The sequence below is a fragment of the Macaca mulatta genome, chromosome 6, assembly GCF_049350105.2.
Source record: "Macaca mulatta isolate MMU2019108-1 chromosome 6, T2T-MMU8v2.0, whole genome shotgun sequence".
In the NCBI taxonomy this organism is placed as follows: Eukaryota; Metazoa; Chordata; class Mammalia; order Primates; family Cercopithecidae; genus Macaca; species Macaca mulatta.
In genome coordinates, this window is record NC_133411.1 from 74,849,926 (window position 1) to 74,872,415 (window position 22,490).

Consider the following 22,490-nt stretch of genomic DNA (forward strand, 5'->3'; position numbering starts at 1 on the left):
AGCTAAGCATTTTTTGTACATTTTTTTTTCCTGCCAAGCAGGATGTTATTTTCCATCACTCTTTTTTTTTTTTTTTTTTCCTACTTTTTGTAGGTGACATTTATTGAGGAATACTTCCTCTCCAAGACATGCTGCTGTTGAAGTTTGTCGTGAAGGATTTTTAGGTTTCTTAGTGGTATTATGTTTGGGGCTGTACTGGGGAATTAATCCATATCCTTGTCTGGGGAATGTTGGGAGGTAGTGAGAAGTCACCAAGAGGCATAACTGCCTGAGGGCTGCTAGGCCTGTGGGAGGAACTGAGTGTGGATGTGGGTGGGTGGCTGCTGGAGGACTCCTCAGTTGTGCCCTAATTAAAGTCGAAAGGCCATCTCTTCACTTGAGGAAAGCATTAGAGGCTGATGTAAACTCTTAAAAGAGACAGAGGAGGCTGGTGGAAGGCAGCAGAGAACATGTTGTGAGGCAGGAAAGATTAGGAAGTTGCTGTATGTCTTGGCTCAGAACACTGGCTGATGATTGATCTTGAGGAACACAGTGAAAACGTGCTGTCTCTTCAATTTAAATTATGTTTGCTGTGGAGGCTCCTCAAGCATTTCCTGCTTGTGGAATGCACAGGTCCACATGGAAAATGCTGTATTTTTCTACCTTAATATTCTCATTAACTGTCATCTCCCAGAAAGAAGGTCCACGGAGTGCTTGTTACATCTGTGCCTGGCTCACAGAAGGCCTGCAAATATTCGTTCTGTTTCTCCTTTCTTCTCTCCCATCCATCAATCTTCCATAGCTGGGCTGTTTGTTTTGGAGGTGATCTTAGGAGGCTTACATAAATGTGGAGTTGGAGGAAGTAGAGAAATTCAGTGAGAACATGATTCAAAAAAGCAGAGTGGAAAAGGAAGCAGGCCCAGTGGAGCCTCTTCCACCTGTGCAACTTGGATCAGGTACAGTCGTTGCTCAAGCTGTTGGTCTGTGGCTGGGTGACAGTGCTGGTGCTGCCTGCGGGAATATGGAATGGGAAACAGTTAACTGTGGGTCTCTGATACCTTGGGCAAGTCAAAGTAAGCTTCGAAAACCTCAGTTTCCTTATCTTTGAAATGGGGGTGATAATAATACCACATCAGAGGGTTGTTTTAAAGATCAAATGCGATAATATTCTGAAAACACTTAAGATGGTGCCTGGTCTGTGTGGGAGAGGGCTGCTAGATTGTGACCATGGAGAAAGGGGACATTGCTCACCCACCTTGCTTGCTTTTTCTCAAACACACTGAATGCACACTTTGACTTCAGGGCCTTGATACTTGCCATTTCCTTGGCCTGGAAGCTTCCACTCCCTGTGCAGCTCATGCCTGCCTTCCTTTGGGTCTTTGTTCAAATGCCCCTCTCTTCAGAGTGGTCTTCTCTGGTCACTAATATGATAGACTAACCCTCGTTCTCTGTCGCATCTCCTGCTTTCTTCTTCACAGCCCTTATCACCACCTGAAGAAAGGAACTTCGTTCTGGTCACTGCTATCTGCACAGTGGCCAAACCACACTTGGCACATAGTAGATGTTCAGTGAATTTATATAAATCAAGCACCCACAAACCTGTTCTATAAAGGGCCAGATAGTAAATATTTTAGGCTTTGTGGGCTATATGGTCTCTGCGGCAGCTGCTCGACTCTGCTATAGTAGGCAGCATGTAGACACGACATAAATGAATGAGTGTGGCTGTCGTCCAATAAAATTTTATTTGGCACACAGGCTGTGTTTGCCAATCCCTGAAATGTCAATAACAGTGAAGGTCAGGAATGTACCTTTAGTGGATATATTGGCTTGAGCTTGGTGGGAATAGGACCTCTCAACACTGGACTCTAAAGGTGACTGTAACCTTTAGAGAAATATGTGGGATTGGAGGAAAAAGAACCCCATAGCCCTGGTGGCAAGGTGGCCTGGCTTCTGGCAGCTGTGATGATACTCATGGTCAGCTGATCGGTGTGCTTCACCAGCCAGGCCAGTCAGACGGGCACATCCTCCTAAATCAGAGCTGTTCTTTCATTTATTTTGAAATGATTTTTGTTAATTCTTAAACACTTACATGGCAGGGGAATTCACTGCTTAAGATCCCTGTATAAGGAGAGGAAATCGAGTTGATCTACTGTAAGTTCAGATGGTTGTACACTAGAGCCTTGGATTTATTGAAAGGATGAGCATCTGCACCCCCAGAGCGGAGTGCTGCGTTCTCAAGCAAATTTCAAGCTCGCACTTAGAAGCTTCCCCTTAGCTTGTCTCTCGTTTCCAGTCTTTCAATCCACGCGCCTTCACTGCAGAGCTGGTCTACCAGCGAGGTGCAGGCAGGAATGGGAAAATAGACACTTGGAGCGTGGGAGAAGGAGCTGGGTCAGACGCTGACCGTACAGTTGCTCTCACGGTTCATGTGCCCGAGTCTATTTTCAGAGTTCTTCAGATGCCAGTGTGTTCACGCTTCCCAAGGCAGCGGCGGGTTGGCACTCCAGCTCGTTAAGTTGTTCCCTGGGGTTCTTGTGTATTCGTGTATTTTGTTTTTGCCCTTTAGGGGGAAAGGAAACAGAATTGCTACTCTTATTGGCTAAGATTGGTTGTAATTTTATTAATAATTTTAGAATACATTTGTTTATAGATATGGTTAAGAAAACAAAAAGGAATGTGATACAACTCTCAAAGCGCCTGAGTGCTCCTCCAGCCGCTGCCGTGGCCTTGTTTAGGCAACCCCACCCAATCCTCGGGGGCTGCCTGGAAGACTCAAGGGACTCTTGACAATAAATTATTTTCTGTTTTTACTACACTGTGGCTTCTGTTGAATACTTCTTGGTTTTTATTTTTTATTCATTTTGTTTTTTTTTTTTTGAGATGGAGTCTCGCTCTGTCGCCCATGCTGGAGTGCAGGGGCGCGATCTTAGCTCACTGCAAGCTCCGCCCTCTAGGTTCACGCCATTCTTCTGCTTCCGCCTCCTGAGTCGCTGGGACTACAGGCGCCCGCTACTGCTCCCCACTAATTTTTTGTATTTTTTAGACGGGGTTTCACGGTGGTCTTGATCTGACCTCGTGATCCGCCTGCCTCGGCCTCCTAAAGTGCTGGGATTACAGGCGTGAGCACCGCACCCGACCGAATATTTCTTTTAGTGGAGTTGTGAACCTGTACCCAAAGGTGAAATCTTTTCCTTTCCTGATTGCATGTGAACGTGGGAACGTCTTGAGTAACTTTGTGCTCTTGTAACCTACAGGAGAGTTTTCTTCCGGCAGGCAGAGGGTTCAGGCCTGTTGGGAGCCAGATTATCATCAAGAACAAATACATGGAGGAGGTTTGAGGAATGGTTGGTCAGCTAATCATAATTCAGAGTACAGTGTAATCAAGTGGCTCACATGCTCATAACCGGGGTGAATAGTAGAATAGGAAGAAACGTTCAAGTAGATTTGTTTTCTGGGGAATCTGTCAAGCTATTAATTGTGAATAGTAGCTTGCACTTGGAATTCTGTCTAACTTTAGGACCTTGATATTTGCCAATTTCCTGGCCTGGAAGCTTCCACTCCCTGCGCGGCTCACCCGCTTTCTTCCTCTGGGTCTTTGTTCGAATGCCGCCTCTTCAGAGCAGCCTTCTCTAATCATTCATGTAATAGGGTAGCCCTAGTTCTCTGTCCCATCTCCTGCTTTCTTCTTGTTCACAGCCCTTTCTTCTTTTTCTTCTGTTTTTCTCATTGCATTTCCCACGTCCCCTCTTCCTCCTCATGTATGTGTTTCTGTCATTTTATCCTTCCCCCTTTTCTCTAGTTCATGTTCCCTTGGGAGGTTGGCAGGTTAGACCTGGCCTGTCTCTTGGGGACTGGGAATCCAGGTGGGGAAGGTTGCCTTGGGATTCAGCCCTGGGATGGCGTGACCTGGGAAGAGAGAAGCTGGGGTGTCAGTGCCATTACCCAAAGTTTTAAAGCAAGCCCTAAGTTCCTGTGTGCCTCTCACAGAGGTGGGGCGGGCATTTGGAAGTGTTTTGGGCAGACTGGCAGCACAGGTCTGGCACTGGGTCAGAGTCCAGGCCTCCACAGGCTGCGTTTCAGAGGCAGGAGTCAGTCAATGCAGGACACTGGGCACAAGGTGGCTCCCAGACCTGGAGTTCTGGGGACACAGGGCAGGGAGACTAGTAATGGAGAGGCAGAGACTCAGCCCAGGAAAACAAGGAGGATAGCAGGGCAGAAACCCAGTCAGATAGAATTCAGGGGTAAGACGGATCTGTGCTGAGCCAGGGGGGCTGCTGTTTTAAGGTCTTGGAATTTTAAAATTTGTACTTGTGGATTATACTTATAATTATTTATTAATAAATATTTATTAAAATTGCATATTATGCATCATTTTGGCTAAGAGAGAGATGATTGGTCTTTGGTTCTACAGTGGGACACATCTTCAAGTAGAAGGGGGAGAGGACACAGCTCTGGGGAACTCGGGAGCTAAGCAGGGCATTGCGTGTTTTGAGTATCTCTTATTTGGCCACTTTCTTCTTTTTCCTCTTCCTCTGTCTCTTCTTTATCCCTTAGTCATTTCCTTTTCTTTCTTCACCATTCCCTTCACGTTTTTTGGTTATTTTTTCGCTTTAAGAAGAAATAAAGCTGACAAGATAGTTCAGATGGCCCAGTGCCCCTCCATCCCCCAGAGCCATTTCACCCTCTTACCATTTGCCAGTTGCTCAGTGGTTGTCTTTCTGAATGATTTCCATTTTAACCACGTGGGGCCCCTCAGCTGCTAAGAATTCACAACTCATGTTTCTTAAGAATGCTTTTCTTAAAACGTTTATTTTGCCTCTTGGGTCAGAGCTATCCACTGTAGAGTTCCTCAAACAGCTCGTTTTTCCTCTTAATATGAAGTCATGAAATGAATATTAATATTTAGCATTTGTCCAATTAAAGAACTTAAACATTATTTTATAAGAAGTATGTATTAGTTCTTGCACTGCTATAAAGAAATACCTGAGTGAGTACTTTATAAGGAAAAGAGGTTTCATTGGCTTATGGTTCTGCAGACTGTACAGGAAACATGGCAGCTTCTGCTTCTGGTGAGGCCTCAGGAAACTTACAATCCTGATGGAAGGTGAAGGGAAAGCAATGCACATCTTACATGGCAGGAACAGGACCAAGGGGGTGCTATATACTTTCAAACAACCAGATCTCAGGGTAATTTACTCACTATCACCAGAACAGCACCTGGAGAATGGCGCTAACCCATTCATGAAGGGTCCACCCCCATGATCCAATCCCCTCCCACCAGGCTCCTCCTCCAACATTGGGGATTACAATTCGACATGAGATTTGGTTGGGGATACAGACTCAAGCAATATCAAAGAGTTTATTGTAAAGCTTTTTCCAGAAACTTGTATAAAGTTTATTTTTGGCTTCAATGCATGTTATTGAACAGAAGGTCAACAATTGATTGTTTCCCTTTATAGTTCTGAAAAAACGTACTAGGCTAAGAAAGGGTAGGGAAGGGGAAGAGAATAAACAGTTGAGAGCCTTATTGGTGTCAGGTATGATCCCAGCTGCATATTGATCATTAATTGACTGAGATCCTGTGAGGAGGATATAGTTATCCTTATTTTATAGATGAAATTAAAACTTGTTCGCCTTAAATTTATATGGCTGATAAGTGGCTGGATGAAGTTCCAACTGTGGGCTTGCCTCAAACCACTGCCTTCCTCCTCGCCATTGTTTTCTGATCCTTTCGGGTGGTGGAATGTAATGAGTTGCACGACGCCTTCAGCATCTGGTCCATAGGAAGCAGTTGCTGCCTAAAGAAGGGTAGATGTTTAGGATCTTAAAGGCCCATATTATGATCTGTTGTGACCATGGGGTGGGAGAGACTGCTCTTTCTCTCTTACCTCTTAGAACATGGTGGATGGATTTGAAAAGCCCCCAATCAGAAGGAAAATTATTATAGCGTGTGTTTAGATGCTGCTAATTATCAATTAATCGATCATTGATTAATGATCAATATACAGCTCCGTACTGCTCTGTGCTCCTTCCTGGACTGGCTTCTGGGTACCTGAGAAGACTGTAACCTATATGAGTAGATGCATTTGAAGGCATTAAGCAATACCAGCATTGCCCAGCAAACAAGGTAAGGAAAATAATTTATTAGGTGCTGGACCATAGCTCTGCTCAAAGCTGTAGAATTGCTTGTACCTGACTCTGTCCTGACATTTGCCATGTTGTAATGGTTGTGGTTTTGTGTCTGTGGACTTGCATGGAAGTGTCCCAAGGAAGATGACTGTGTCTTTTCTGTTTTCTAGCTTTAACCCTTAGCACAGTGTCTAGTCCATAGTAGACATTTGGGTAAACAATTTTTTTAAAAAACAATTCTGGGTTGATAGAGTATGTAGGAATAGAAAACCAGAGGAAATCATATACTTCATTGTAACAGAGTGATGAATACTGTGGGACTGCAGGAAGCACAGCGCATAGACAGTAGATCGTGGGTGTAGAAATTTGGGTTCTGGTCTGCGTTCGTGCACCAGTCATCTTTCTAAATCTGGGCAGTTCATTTGACTTGTCTGGGCCTCCATCTTCCAGTAAAACCAGGAAATGCGACTACAGATGATTTTTAGGTCCTTTCCACTGCTTAATGTTTTGTGATTCTGTAATTCTCACTTAAAAATTGCTACTATAGAAACCCTAGAAACTACTTGTGTAGCCAGCCAATTAGGATTGAACTGGATCTTTTGGAGTGGTTGACATCAGGTTCTAAGAATCCTGTCTTTGTGGAGTCTTCTCAGACTGGGGATGTAAGAGGAGGTTAAGGTTGACTTTCCAAGGCTTTGGGCACCTTGCCACAGTGAGCTATTCTGTGGAACACAGTCTGGAACAGAGGAAGAAATGTGGGCTTTGTAGTTGGGCATCTTGGGCTTGATTTCTCATAGTACCTCCTAATGAGCTGAGAGCTGTGAAGGATTCATCTTTCTGAATCCATTTACTCTTTGGTAAAATGGGAATAATACTGCCTAGTAGGGAGTCTACTTTCTCTGCCAAAACTTTGGAAGCAGGCACATAACGTCAGGTTTTGTGGCATCGTGTGGGAATATTCCCCTCTGACTTGAAATGGAAGGAAGATGACTGGTGAGCAGTGTATTCTGTTTCTGCTTGTTAAGCATGGTCAGACTCTTTAGTTATGTTGCTGATGGGGACATGATGGTATCAGGGCAATTTAATGACTTCAGATAGGTAAACAACTTCAGGCATAGATCAAACACCTAAATAAAGGTCAAGGGAACATCTAGAATATTAAAGTGACAGGAAAACAGGTGATGTATATGCAAAGTCAAATTAGTATTTTCCATGTTCTCCCAGCGTCATTGTTCCTAAAGTAAACTTTGAGAAATGATTCATAATTTGAAAACTATGCACAAAGTGTGCCATGTTTTAAAAAACTATAAAATGATACTAGCTTTATTTATTTATTTTTTTACATCTTTAGACTGTTGAATTTATTGCTTAATCACAGTCAGTTGCAATTAAATGCTTACAGTGTGGTGCTCTGTCCTTGGGGCTCTGATGAAATTGTCTTGCTGTTGGTGGATGTGTGCATGCTCATTGTGTGTGGATGTGTGCATGCTCATTGTGTGTGTGTGTGTGTGTGTGTGTATGTGTAGAGAAAAGGCATCGACTTTCTTGAAGTTGAGTTGACAGACAGTCGTGAGATAGCAATATCAAAGTGCTAATTTACATATTTCTCTTGGAAGGGAACAAAGAAAATCAATTCTCTTAAGAAATGAAACTAGTGATACAGCTCTGTTTATGTGAATGCCACTGTAGTTTGATCTAATACTGTATTTGGGGATGCTTCTGAAACACTTTTTATATTTCTATTGAAGTTTGTGATTCAGAGAATTAATTATAAAACCAAAGATGGAAAACGATATTGGTATCTAGTACATCTTCCAGTTTAAACACATTCTATTGATGCATTCTTTAAAAATATGGACATTCTTTGAGAAAGTGAATTGCAGTGAACAGTTAAATAGTTTGGGTAAATTGATGTTGCTTAGCAAATTATTTGCTTACCAAATCTTTGGTGACATGAACAATTTTTGCTGAGATTCTATCTGTGCTCTTCCTCTGTCCCCCTTCCTGTTCTCAGAAGGCTTTAGGATGACCTACAACTACACATAACTGAGCAAGGTGACGCACTCAGAAATAGGTGAAGAGAGACAAAAAGGAAAGTGAGTGTAAGGCAAGGGTTCTCAACAATGGCATTGCTGATGCTTTGAGCTGGATAATTCTTTGTTGTGGGAAGCTGCCCTGTGCCTTGCAGGAAATTTAGTTAACCTCCCTGGCCTGTAGCCACCCCAAGTTGTGACCACCAAAAATGGGTTCAGATACTGCCCCATGTATTCTGAAGGGTGAGGGGGTGGAGGGAAAATCACTCTGAGTTCAGAACTGCTGGTTTAGAGGATAAGGTGAAATCTGGACCAAGGTTAGCACAGCACATGGACCTGTGAAGTCTCAATTGGACATAGGACACGCTATGCTTGTTGGCAGTGGGGTGTGGGCTTTGCCAGGGGATTTCTAGGGACTGAAGTAGAGAAACATAGAAGGTATGTGGGTCATGGGGTTCCCAGGATAAAAACAGTCTTAATGCAAAGAACCAAAAGGATTTTCTCCAGATGTTCCTCTCCCCAACTCCAATGAAGCTCCCAGTGGGTAGGGATTTTTGTCTGTTTCATTCTTTGCCCTTTTGCCAACTGCTGTACTCAGAGCAATACCTGACATACAGCCACTTAATAAATGTCTATAAAAAGAGATGAGTTTTCACAAGGAAAGATACTATGAAATATAGGCCCTTCTTTACTTGTTTATAAGAAAAGAGCAGCAAGATTTATAGGACCCCTCCCTCCCTCCCTCCTTTCCTTCTCTTCCTGTTCTTCCTTTTCTTCTTCTTAGATGACATCTCATTGTGTCGCCAGGCTGGAGTGCAGTGGTGCGACCTCAGCTCACTGCGACCTCTGCCTCTCGGGTTCAAGCAGTTCTCCTGCCTCAGCCTCCCAAGTAGCTGGGACTACAGGCATGTGCCACCACACCCAGCTAATTTTTGTTGTTTTTAGTAGAGATGGGGATTTCACCATGTTGGCCAAGATGGTCTCGATCTCTTGACCTCATGATCCACCTGCCTCAGCCTCCCAAAGTTCTGGGATTACAGATGTAAGCCACCATGCCTGGCTGGGACCATTTCTTATAGTATCATTAAATGGAAGAATGCATTCTGGGTGGTATAATCCAATATGAATGTCAGCAAAATCAATTAATAGGTCCCAGGATGGTGTGGTCTAGGACTGTAGAGATCTTGTTGGTCTAACTCAATCTATAGTTTTTAAGATGCTAGGGAAGGGGCCTTGCATATTCTTCAGGCACTGCAGAGAATAATATATGTTTTTCTATTCTTTGAGTGGTATAAAACAGAGATAAGAGTGCCTGAGAGGTGTCCGTCAGGAGGGCCCGTTAAGTAGAGCTGCAGGTTGTAGCAGACATCAGGCCAAGGGAAGGGGAGGGAGACTTGAGCTGAGCCTAGGGTGATAGTGACATTTATCAGTATCACTTGTTACTGAGTGTGTCTGTGTGCCAGCTCTTTTCATGCCTCATCTCTCTGCATCCTCACTGCATCTCTGAGGTCTGGTCTCAGAGAGAGGTAGCTTGTCCAGGACATGGCATTGGGATTCTGTTCCTGGCAGTTCCCACTGGGGCTAGGTCCCTCACCACTGTACTGCTCTGCTTCATGCCAAAAACATAGCTGCAGATGCCCATAGCACAGGCGATCATGCCCTAGAATTCTGTGCTCTGGAATACAGGTATGAGCTTTACAGCCTGAAATAATGCAAATGCAGTTTAAATCAAATTCTCACGTGAGCCATAAAAACAAAACACAAACCAAAACCTTGGTACAATTGTAAAGAGTTTAATTTCCTTGTGAACCATTGATGATGATGTACACTCACAGAGATGTTTGCCTAGACAACCAAGTGACTTAGTACAGGACAATGATATTAATAACCATAGCTGACATTCATGGTGCACTTCCTTTGTGCCAAGGACTGTCTTAGGTGCTTTACATATATGTACTGTCTTCATCCTTACTGCCACCCCAGGAGATAGATATTTGTTGTTACTAACATCTTGTGGTTGAGGAAACAGGTGCAGAAATAGTTAAATATCTTCATTAGGATAGTAAGTGTTGGCTCTCATCTGGGCTCCTAACCACTGTGGAATTAGTATGAAACCAATAATGAGTGTTTTAACTGTAGAAGCCTGTTCTATCAAATTTTAAAATATTGATTATAGGCTTTGGTTTGAAAGTAAATAAGATCCAATTTTGAAATAAAGTCATTTCAGGTTGCCAATTCGATTCTTTATTGGGTGGCAGGGATGAGAGAGAGCAGTTAATTAGGATTACAAGCATAGTCTCTGCAGTTTTATAATCATCTATTTTCATATCTTTGGTTTCTTAAGGTATTTAATATCAAGAAACAGAATAACTGAACAATGTCTTCATAATCTGTGTTACTAATCAGTCTCATTCTCTTTGTCTAAGCGTAAAAAGGACTTTACTGGTGAGCCTCTCATTATGTATGCAGATGACATTGGTGATCCCTTTGAACGAATGAACTTTGGCCTTAGGGCACATGCATTCTGGATGAGTCTTTAAAATGCATGTGCTACATCTTGGGGATGAATGCAGGATTACAGAAAAGAGGAGTGGAGTAGGAAAAGGTTGGAATGATTTGGACAAATATATATGCTAGCAGGGATACAGTTAAAGAATTGAGTAGTTATTTAGGAATTACCTTTGGAGTTAGCCCTGTTCAAAAATTAGCACATTAATTTGGTATATGGAACAGATTCTTTCAAATGATGTGGTTTGCCATAACCTAAGAGTCTTTTCCATACATGAAGTGTTCAGTTTGTCAAAACACTAGAGACTCACTTTAGTTTCCAGTATGTCACCTTGAATAACATTTAATATAATTTTATTCTATTTTTTCAATAATTAAAGCCCTTTATATTAAAAATATTTCTATTTTTTTCCTGTTATATTTTAAAGTAAGAATCAGAGATTTGCAATTCATTTGCTTTTTCCACAAATATTCACAGGTGCTTTTTATGTAGTTTGCAGTGTTCTAGGGATCCAGCAGTGGACAAAACAACATAGTGCATAATTTCGTGTAACTTTAATTTTAGCAGGGGGAGAACAGCGAGAAACAAGTACCAAAGATCTCGTATGTCATGTGGTGATAGATGCTCTGAAGAAAAATAGGAACAAGGAATAAAGGTTGAGCGTGCTGTTTTACATAGGCATTTACAGAGGGCATCCCAGGAAGAGTGACATTTGAATAGAGACCCAGAGGACAGAGGGGGCACAATAGCTAGTATCTGGAATGTGTCGCAGGTAGAGGAGAAGATAAATATAAGGTCCTGGGTGGGAAGATGCTTGGGGCATCCAAGGTCTGGCAAGAGACCAAGGTGGATCAAGTGGAGTGGCAGGAGCTGGGACCAGAGAGGAGGACTCCAGCAGTGGAATTGGAGCATCTGGCTTCATGTTTTAGAAGGGTCACTGCTGTGGTGCTGAGAGGATGGAAGCACAGAGACCTCTTGAGATGCTATTGCAAGAGAGAAGGGGGTGGCAGGGACAAGGCTGGTAGGCATAGAAATGGTGAAGTATCATGGATGTATTTTGGAAGTTGAGCCTGGAGGATTTACTGGTTGGATATGGAGTGTGAAACAGGAGTTAAGAACAACTGAAAGGTTTTGTGACATGAGTAGCTAGAGAAAACAGAATTGCCATTTACTGAAATTGGAAAAAGTTTTCTCTTTCTGCTTATATGACCACTATTAATATTTAAAAACTATGAATTACAGAACCCATGTGCTTGGGAGTAGACGTGTCTGAAAATGAGGTCGGAGAAAATTGTCATTTAAGAGGCTGAAAGTTCTGTGTTTGTGGACAGTTCTAAAATGCCTTTTATAGACGGATGGTATTACTAGGGCATACAGCCGTAGATAAAGAAATCTGTGGTCCATACTTGCAGATGGTGGTGATGGTGATGGCGGAGACACTAAGCAAAATTAGATCGAGGCTTGTAAATGATGTGCCTTCATTTTTACTTTTTAAAATTTATTCTTTTAATTGAAAAATAAAAATTCTACATATGTATATGCATTGTAATATCTTAAAATATGTATGTATTATGGAATGGCCAAATCAAGCTAATGAACATATGTATTACCTCACATGCTTAGCATTTTTGGGGAGTGAGAACACTTAAACCTACTCTGTGAGTTTCAAGAATACAATACATTGCTATTAAATATTAACTGTGTGCTTTTAGTTCATCTTCATTGATATGGCCAAGCCACAGTGTCATCGTGGAGGATCGGTTTTTTCCGCAGCCTGATAATTTGTAAAACAGCATATAATGGGTGAGGGCAGTAAATATAGAAAATATAGGTATGGAATTCTGGTAATCAGCATTTCTATAGAACTGACAGTTTTGGAAACTTTCTTTGAATTCTGCATCACACTTACCTTGGTTATACACCTTTTGTCCCTTAAGATGCTAAATGTTTCCTGTGATAAACTGCTAGCAAGAGCGGGTGTACATCCCTCACTTGAAGGTGGTATGCTGTGCCCCTGTCCGACTTCTGCATTCAGTAATATTAAAGGAACCTCTTCCAGCTTTTCTTTGGCACTTGTTGGAGGTTGTAAGAACTAACGTAGGAAATTTTAAGCAAATCCAGTCACTACAAATCAGTATTTATTATTGGTGCATGAGGTAAGGACATGTTGCTGTTTCAATCCAGGATACTTTGTGGCCAGCAGCATGTAGGTGACCACGGAGTAGGACCTGGCCCTCTAGGAGTACACAGCCTGCTTAGGGAGAGGAACCACAAGTATTTGAAGCAAGGGTATCATGCCCAGGCTTAGATGCCCTTGAACATCAGCGAAAGTTTCAAGACAACCTATGTCTTTTAGTTCAACTCTTTGTAGTATGAAGACTTTGGGAGTCTGGTTGGAAAACATTAAAATGGAATCATTTAAAGGACAAAGTCCAAACTGGCATGTTTGATGTCTACCATAAGCTCTAGGGTGTGATGAAGTGTAAAAGGGATAATGAGTATTTGATTCAGTATAAAAAATGAAAAATAAATTGCAGGCTGCAGTGGACCATTTTTGAGAAGCTTTGACTAACTGTAGAAAGAATAGTAAAGCCACTGACAACAGAGCAAATTTGGAAAAATGATCTATTTAGAGAGAGCCCTGTTGGGAGTGTGATTGGATGTGAAGAGGAAATGGGATCTTGGAGCATTGCATTGTGCTTATAGGTTTTCTGCTCATACTGTGCCTGAAACATTTGCAGCCCTCACAGTTCACTGCCTCAATTTTCCCAGATTTAAAATAATACTCCCTTCTTGGGGTTGTGATTTTGATTAAAAACCTTGGCTTGTGGACTAATAGCTCATGTCTATATATGTGTGATATGTGATGAATTAGGTTTTTTTTTCTGTTTTCTCCTTGATTTCCTTCTCTTTCTTCCACATTTGTTCACGTCTTTTATGGCTTTGTTGGAAATATGTACGAAAATTACCTAATTCCTATGTAGGAATTATCTTCTTTCCTCTGCTTGCTTTTCTACCCTTTGTGAATTTGTGATACAACAGTCTTCCCCAGAGTAATTAACTGTGATTTTACAAGCTGAAAAAATTTAACTTCAGGTGAAAAATAAGTAGCAGATGCTGATGAACCTTAAATGAGAAATATTTGTATTTTATGCAGCTGTCACTCATAATTAAGAGAAAATAACTAAGTAGAATGGACCCTAACTTGCTTGATTGCTTCAAAGGGTGGGCACCCATTCTTAGTGCATTTACTGGGACTATTAAATAGTAGCTATTATGGGACATTTTGTTCAATGTCTATGGCACATTGCCACCTTGTGGCTGCAAATTTGTCTTGTAATGTAAAAGTAAATTTTTTAATGTTAAGTCTACCTGACATAATCTTAATGTTACATTTTTCCTAGTATTTATACTTCACTTTGCTCACAAAAGCTTTGAGACACCTTATAAGACTACCTGGAGTATAGGATAGGAGAACTTAAGAGAATATTCTTGTTCTTAGAAGAGGCATGTTGAAGTATTTGTGGGCAGGGGGCAGTGAAGAATCATACTGCCTGCAACCAACAGTCACCATGTATGTGTGAAGAGAGGGAGAGAGAGCAAAAGCAGTGTGGCAAGAGGTTAACAACTCGCCATTGAGAATATGGGTGTTTACTGTTCCTGTAACTTTTCTGTAGTTGCAAATGCTTTTCTGAAAAGTTTGAAATTTAAAAATTGGCAGAAAAAATAATTGGGGTATTGAGCACAAAATTAAGCCAAAAAGGAGGCAAAAATAACCTCTACATTCTTTAATGATCTGACTCTAGATGAACTCAGTGATTTGGTTCTGCATTTTCTAGAGGCTATATGGAAACTTCTCCTTGGAGGCCCTCCTAAATAGGACACTCATATAATGAACAGCAGCCCTTGGCAAATACCTTGTGAGAAGTTCAGCTCTGCATTTGAAAGGGTGTGGGGTTTTTTTTTTCCTTTTTCCCAAGTGCACTCTGGAGTCCCTTTTTCCTACTGATCTGGCTTTGATCTTGGAGTGGATGGGCTGCCAGTTTTTCAAGGGCCTCTCACTAAAATACTGACCGGCAATGAGTGTGAGATGGTACTTACAGAGAAGTGCTTGAAATCCAGATGTTAGGTCTTACTAATTAATACAGTTATGCTTAGGGGACTCTCTCAGTAGCTGAGCAGATGCACTCTGTTCTATCTCAACTAACTTGGGAAGGGTTGCTCATAAACAGGATCAAATTTCCTTTTGTGCAATAGTTTTTATTTTATTTCTATTTAATTATTTTTTATTATTTATTTTTTGAGGCAGGGTCTTGTTCAGTTGCTCAGGCTGGAGTGCAGTGCTTCAATCATGGCTCACTGTATGTAGCCTTGACCTCCTGGGCTCAAGAGAGTCTCCTGCCTCAGCTTCCCAAAATGCTAGGACTATTGATATGAGCCACTGTGCTCAGCCTGTGCAATGACTTTGAATATGATGCAGTGCATAGACAGACAAAATGGATGACCTAGTCTCCAGATTTCTATTTCTTATAAATAACATCCATGATAATCTTAACCTGAAAAAATTGAACAGCTATAACCAGGTGATCACCTCTTTTCCCCACGAAAACAAAACAAATCTCAGTGAAACGGCTCTTAAAATGCCCAGCTTTGAATGTGACTTGGCTTTTCTGTTTTCAAATTTCTGCAGAGTTAACCTTTTTATGTACTTTTTTGAGGGATCTTTAATAACTAACTGGACTTACGTAGGTGTACATGAAAATTTTTGTCCTTTGCAACTATCTTAGACACATATTCATATGTACTTACTTGAAGGTGAACATTTTAGATGGTATGGCTCTATTAAGTATGAGAGGCTTTCTTATAAAAACAGGCAGATCTTGAAATAAGTGTTGTGACACAAGGGATTTTTTTGTAGAATGCTGTCTCTTGAAGTGACTTTGGTTTCTCTGATTCTTGTGACAGGTTTTCTTTTAAAAAGCTATAAAGTGATGTAGGGATGTATTGATTTCCATTAAGGGCTAGGGTGCTTAGAAATTTCTCTCCTGCACAACATATATTTGTGAGCAATATGTGAATTTTCTTTTGTAACCAACTAAAGAGAGTGATCTATTGCTTCTCTATAGAGCAACAATCTTCAGTTTTGGGGGAGACCATGTACAGAAAGACATGTTTTATATAGTGACCTAGGATACACACACATACACACATAACTGAATAAAAGATTTCATGAAACAATACTTTCCCTTTGTTCATTGGACGCTGATAATTTCTATTCTATTGCATTAAAAAACAACAGTCACAATCTACCAAACTTGATTTCATGACCCACTAATGTGTTGTGACCCACAGTTTGAAAATCACTGCTGTTGAGATTTTTGCAGCAAGCCAGACTCTCTTTCGGATGGAAATGTGACAGTGAAATTCTGAATTCTCTAAGGTAGCAAAATTGAACACGGGATTGGGAGAATGGGTTTGAGAAGGAAAAGAAAGGAAGAAAAAGTGTGAATGACTGGTCTTTCATTCTAGGCTGTGTTGATGCCCTAGCCAGTGATGCCATTCTTCCTCTTTCTGCAGCTTGACCACATATTATCCCCTCCACCCATGCCGTTTCGGAAATGCAGCAACCCAGATGTGGCTTCTGGCCCTGGAAAATCACTGAAGTATAAAAGACAGCTGAGTGAGGATGGAAGACAGCTAAGGCGAGGGAGTCTGGGAGGAGCCCTGACTGGTGAGTCGTGGTGGCTTGGATGAGAGAAGGAATTGCGTTTCTTTACAGGGTCCTGCGTGGCCCCAGAGTTCCACATGTAATCAGCCTGCTTAAGAATGGGCCTGCCTCTGCAGACCATTTCATAAAAATGTTGTCCAATCCAGAAAGCAGTTAAATTGAAAATTTTGTTAATAAACTTTGCTGAAATATAATTTACACGCAATGACAATATCCCCAATTTTTTTTCTTATTATTATTATTTTTTTTGAGACAGAATCTCGCTCCATTGCTAGGCTGGATGGCGGTGGTATGGCGTGATCTCGGCTCACTGCAAACTCCGCCTCCCAGGTTCAAGCGATTCTCCTGCCTCAGCCTCCTGAGTAGCTGGGACTACAGGACACGCCACCACACCCAGCTAATTTTTGTATTTTTAGTAGAGACGAGGTTTCACCATGTTGGCCAAGATGGTCTTGATCTCTTGACCTGGTGATCTGCCTGCCTCGGCCTCCCAAAGTGCGGGGATTACAGGTGTGAGCCACCGTGCCGGGCCAGTATCCCCAATTTTAAGTTTCCATTTGGATGGATTTTTGCAAATATATGCCTCAGTTTACTGCCGTGATCAGGATATAAAATGTTTCCCATGCTCTTCCTCGTCAAACTAACCCTCTACTGCCACCCTCAATGCCAAATCCTTGGCCCTAGGCAGCCATCGATCTTCTCTGTCATTATAGATTAGATGTACTTTCTCAAGGGGTTTATATTAAAGGAAGCAGAGTATCTACTCCTTTGTGTCTGACTTCTTTTGCTCAGTGTGATGTTTCTAAGATTCACCTAAACTGCTGCATGTATTAGTAGCATATGTTTAACTTTGTCAGAATAGGTTCTAGTGTTCTATACTACTGTAGGATAACTGTAGTTAACAATTATATATAATTTCAAATAGCTAGAGGGAGGATATTGAATGTTCCCAACACAAAGAAATGATAAATGTTTGAGATGATGGATATGCTAATTACCCTGATCTGATCGCTATACATTATATGATTGAAACATCACTAGTACCTCATGAATATGTATAAATTATTCTTTGTTAATAAAAATAAAATTAGAAAAGAAATTGCCGAATGGTTTTCTAAAATTGTACCATTTTACATTCCTGATATGGATGAACGATCCAATTGCTGTGCATTCTTGCTAACCTGTGGTATTGCCAGTTTTAAAAATTTTAGCCATTTTCAGTGTTATATGGATGTATCACATTGTGGTTTTTATTTATGTTTCCTTCGTGACTGGATAATGTAGAACACCTTTTCATGTGCTTATTGGACAATTATTTGTATTTTGTGAAGTATTGGTTCAATTCTTTCACCCCTTTTTAAATTTCATTGTTAAAATTGAGAAATTTTCAAATCCAGAAAACTCACAAATTATTTTTTACTGCAAAATAGCCAAATTAAATTAAAATTGAGCTTTTAAAAAGTAACTCACCACTTAAAAATTGTACGTTATTAACTATATCACTGAAAGGTAGATTTCTGCTATTTCATCAGAGTGCTTTTTCCTCTAGATAGAAATATTTTCAGGGAACTTTGTTTCTTAACATCCCCAGAGTTTTCTTTCCATGTGATGGTCTTGTCTGCCAGTTTAAAGATGGCCTGGAAAATAAGTTGAATTACTCATTTTTTTTCTTGGAGAACTATGGACTTTGGCCTTTTGAAGATGAAATTTCTGAGAACAGAAGTGCTACTGCCACATGATTAGTGGAGTCTGGGACATCTGACGCAGTGTGCCACTCTGCTGGAACAAAGGGCCAAACTACCTCAGGGCACGGGGGAGAAATTCATCAAAAAAATTGCTGCAGTTTAAGGCAAATCTTTTCCCTTGAGTTTACTGATGCTCTTCTAATGCTTGTTAGGATATTTTTCTTTGCTTTCATTTGGTAAATGCAGACTATTTGCTTTTTAAAGTAAGAGATCCCAAAGATTATTGTAACTCTTATAGGTAAGAAAATTAAATCTTAAAGGTTAAAAGACTCATCCTCTTATTTATTAATTGCACTTAGGAAATTGACTTACCTTGATTCAACTATTTTTGACAGATAGGAGGGGCAGTAATTGTTCTATCCACTTTTGCTAAAGCAGTTTACATAAAGCTTTAAAATCATGCATGGGTGTGGCTGTTGATGCAGATATATGATCTTAAACATGAAATTTGGCCTTTAGCTTTGAAAATAAATAGATGGACTTGATTCTTTTGTTATAATTTTAACAGCTCTAGCAAGTCTATCCTTAGACAATTAGTTTGCTACACAATTATTTTTGGTAACTAAATCTTTGGTCAGATAATTTTTAAAAATGTTTAATAGTACTTAGAAGAGCTTAAAAAAATCCACTGAACATCAACCTGTTTTTGAAGACAGTTCCTTGAAAATTATATTAGAATATTAAAAAAACAATTTTTAATTGTTCCTCTATATAGTTTAGCTGAAGATTTAATGAAATAATACATACAAAGCAGCTAGCCCAGGCAGCTGTTAGTATTATGTGCATAACCAATTGAATTTGGGGGGATTTAGAGTTGACGGGTGGCATGGACTCATGGAAATGAGTTTGGTACACTTATTGACTGGCTTGCTACTTTGTGTTAGGCACTGTGTTCATGTCGGGCTAGTGTCAGGTGTTGGAGCACAGAGAAGACAGCATCTTCCCTGATCTTTAAAAAATGTGTTTTCCACTAGTTTTAAGTAACTAAATAATCACGTGTGTTCTCATCTTGGGACATACCCTGTTGCTAAACTTAAAATAAGCCATACTGGTTTTTTCCATCACAGGCCCATGCCTGATCTAATCTGTTACTTAATGACTGACCACCTTCTCATGGTTTTAGTTTGTTTTAATCCAAGGATCTTTTCTTTGGTAGTATTCTACTCTCCTTAAAACAAAGATTTTTAGTTTATAGTTGGACAGTTTTGCCAACCAATTATCCTTGATAAGGTTCACTAAACTTTGAGCTTTTTGAAAGGAAGATCTGTGATCAATTTATATATTTATCCCTAATAATGATAGCTAATAGTAAAAGCTTACTGTGTAGCAGGCATTATGTTTAGGGAATTATATTTACTGACTTATTTAATCCTTACAGCATCTCTGTGTGTCTATGAGGGAGACACTGTTAGCCCATTTTACACATGAGAACGCTGAGTCACAGGCAGGTGGAGTAACTTCCTTGAGGTCACAGTTCTCACAACAGCAAAGCCAGGATTTGAACTCAGGCATCGTGGCTCCAGAGTTCATGCTCACAACTGCTACACTGTTCCTAGCATATTCAGTACCTAGGTTTTAAATAAATTCTTAATTCCAGCAGTATTAATTGGAGTGAATCTTAGATGGGAAAACTATTCACTCAGTTGGAATTTGTGGCTAACTCAATCTGTAGGGCTCCCAGTCATTTAATTGTAAAAATAAAGTAAAACTAGGCAATTAGTACATATTTAACACCTTAAAATTCACACATTGGTTAACCCAGAAATTCGACTTCTCAGAATTCATCACAAGGAAATAGTCATATGTCAAGAGAATTAACCTTAGTTATATTTAAAGCAGCACCATTTATAATAATTAAAATTTCATATTATCTAAATAGCTGGCAAATGAATACTGATTAAACATTATGGTATGCATATAAAATGGGAAACAACTGTAAACATTAAAAGTCATGTTATAAAAAATATGTTTTAATATTGAAAGAGACTCACAACATATTAATGTGAAATCCCATTGTTAAATGGTCTCATAGTGTCTCATACTTCCTAAGACTTACTATATTTGTAATTAAATATATACAGATGGTCCCCCACTTACTATGGTTTGGCTTTTGACTTATCAACTTTATGCTGAGTTTAGTGGGGTATGAAATACATTATTGACTTAGGATATTTTTTACTTCTGATGGGTTTATCAGGATGTAACCCCACTGTAAGATGAGGAGCATCTGTCTTTAATGAGGAGGAGGAAAACAATTACTTTCTGCTAAGGAATTTTCTCAAACTGGAGTGATGGTTGAGTAGGCTGTCTTTAAAAATGGGCAAGTGAAGGATGCTATGGCCTTTTTTATACCCTGCAGCTTAATCCATGGGATAGTTTTTGAGCCCGAGTTTTTCTGTGGCATTTGGTGGTGTATCAGTCAACAACAGTAATGTTGTATAACTGCAAATATCTCAGTGGTAGACAGCAATAAATATTTTTTTCTTGTTCAGATGGCTATAGGTCAGTTGGGGGTTGGCTGTAGGTCACTCTGGGCCTTGCTGGGCTTGGTCCCAGGATGCAGTTTGGGGCCAGATTTGCTCTATGTGTCTATCTTCTTCTTTAGACCAGCAGGTACCAAAGGCATCATCTCCTTATGAAAGACAGGAGCAGGAGAGGGCAAGTTCTCCTGTACAGGCACATTTCAAGGTTCTGCTGGTGTTATGTCTGCTAATTTCATATTGGCTAAAGCAAATGGTATGGTCAAGCCCAGAGTCAAGGGGTAGAAGCACACTTCCCTTTGATACCTTGGCCAGGATGCAGGTACAGTCATGTGCCACATAAAGTTATTCTGGTCAGTGATGGGCCGTATATGTGACAGTGGTCCCATGAGATTATAACGGAACTGAAAAACTCCCATTATATGGTAATGTCTAGATGATCCTGATTCATCTAGCCTAGGCCTAGGCTAAGGTGTTTGTGTCTTAGTTTTTAAACAAAAGAGTTTAAAAAGGAAAAGAAAAAATAGAAAAAAAAAAAAAAGCTTATAGAATAAGGATATAAAGAAGAAAATGTTTTTGTACAGCTCTACAATGTATTTGTATTTTAAGCTAAGTGTTATTACAAAAGTCAAAGTTTAAAATTAAGAAGTTTATAAAGTAAAAGTTACAGTAGGGTAAGGTTAATTTATTATTAAAGAAAAATATTTTTTAAAAATCAGTGTAGCTTAAGTATACAGTGTTTCTAAAGCCTACAGTGATGTCCTAGGCCTTCCTGTTCACTCACCACTCACTGACTCACCCATAGCAACTTCTGTTCCTGCAAGCTATTCATGGCAAGTACCCTATACAGGCATACCACTTTTTATCTTTGATTCTGTGTTTTTAAGGTAGCTTTCCATGTTTAGATATGCACATACTGATCACTGTGTTGCAGTTGCATACAGTATTAGGTGCAGTTGCATGCTCTACACGTTTGTAGCCTAGGAGTAATAGGCTATATACCCTGTAGTTTGGTTGCATAGTAGGTTACACCAGCTGAGTTTGGGAAGGTACACCCTATGATGTTTGCACAATGACAGAACTGCCTAAGGAAGCATTTCTCAGAATGTGTCCTTTTTGCTCAGCAATGCATGACTGTATGTACAGTTGTCCCTCAGTATCCACAGATTCCAGGTTCCAGGATACCGAAGTTCGTAGTTGCTCAAGTCACTTATATAAGATGGTGTAGTATTTGCATGTAACCTATGCATATCCTTCTGTAAGCTTTAAATAATCTCTAGATGATTTATTTCACCTAATACAGTGTAAATATTAATATTCTGTAAATAGTTGCTGCAACGTATTTTAACATTTGTAGTATTTTTATCATATCACTATTTATATTTTTCCAGATATTTTTGATCTACAGTTAGTTGAATCTGGATGTGAGAGCTGACTTTAATGTTACTCCAGAGGAGTAAAGAATTGGAACTGATAATTCAGTCTATCCTAGTTAGCTTCTTTTAAAAAAATCTTTTACAGTAAAATATCTTATTTAACTATTTTTAAGTTTCAACATAATATGTATTCAATGTAGACAATTTAGAAAATACAAAACACTATAATGAAAAAGCCCAAAACCCCATAATTTCACTATGCATAGACACTCATGATTGAAATGTTCACATTTTCCTCCCTAACTAAACTTTTGAATCACTAAGGGCATTGGATTAAAGACGAGAAAATAACCAGTGCGTTTTTTGCAGGACTGGCATTTAAACAATAGACCCGGAGCTTACTATGCACATTACTGCCTGGATTTTTATTTTGGAGGCTGATGTGTTTCCTGTCTTGAAGGTCCACAGTTTGCTAAATAGGCACCTAGAAGCCTCATGTAAACATTGACTG

The 22,490-nt window shown here is 40.0% G+C and overlaps 1 protein-coding gene across 10 annotated transcripts in view; it reads left to right on the forward strand.

The window, feature by feature from the left end:
• Positions 1-22,490, forward strand: part of MAST4 (microtubule associated serine/threonine kinase family member 4) — a 578,446-nt gene that overhangs the window by 144,992 nt on the left and 410,964 nt on the right. For all 10 annotated transcript variants that reach the window (XM_078004799.1, XM_078004800.1, XM_015140160.3 and 7 more), the window contains exon 2: positions 16,228-16,381. In XM_078004799.1, coding sequence (XP_077860925.1) covers positions 16,228-16,381 — 154 coding nt within the window. The remainder of the gene's footprint in view (positions 1-16,227; positions 16,382-22,490) is intronic.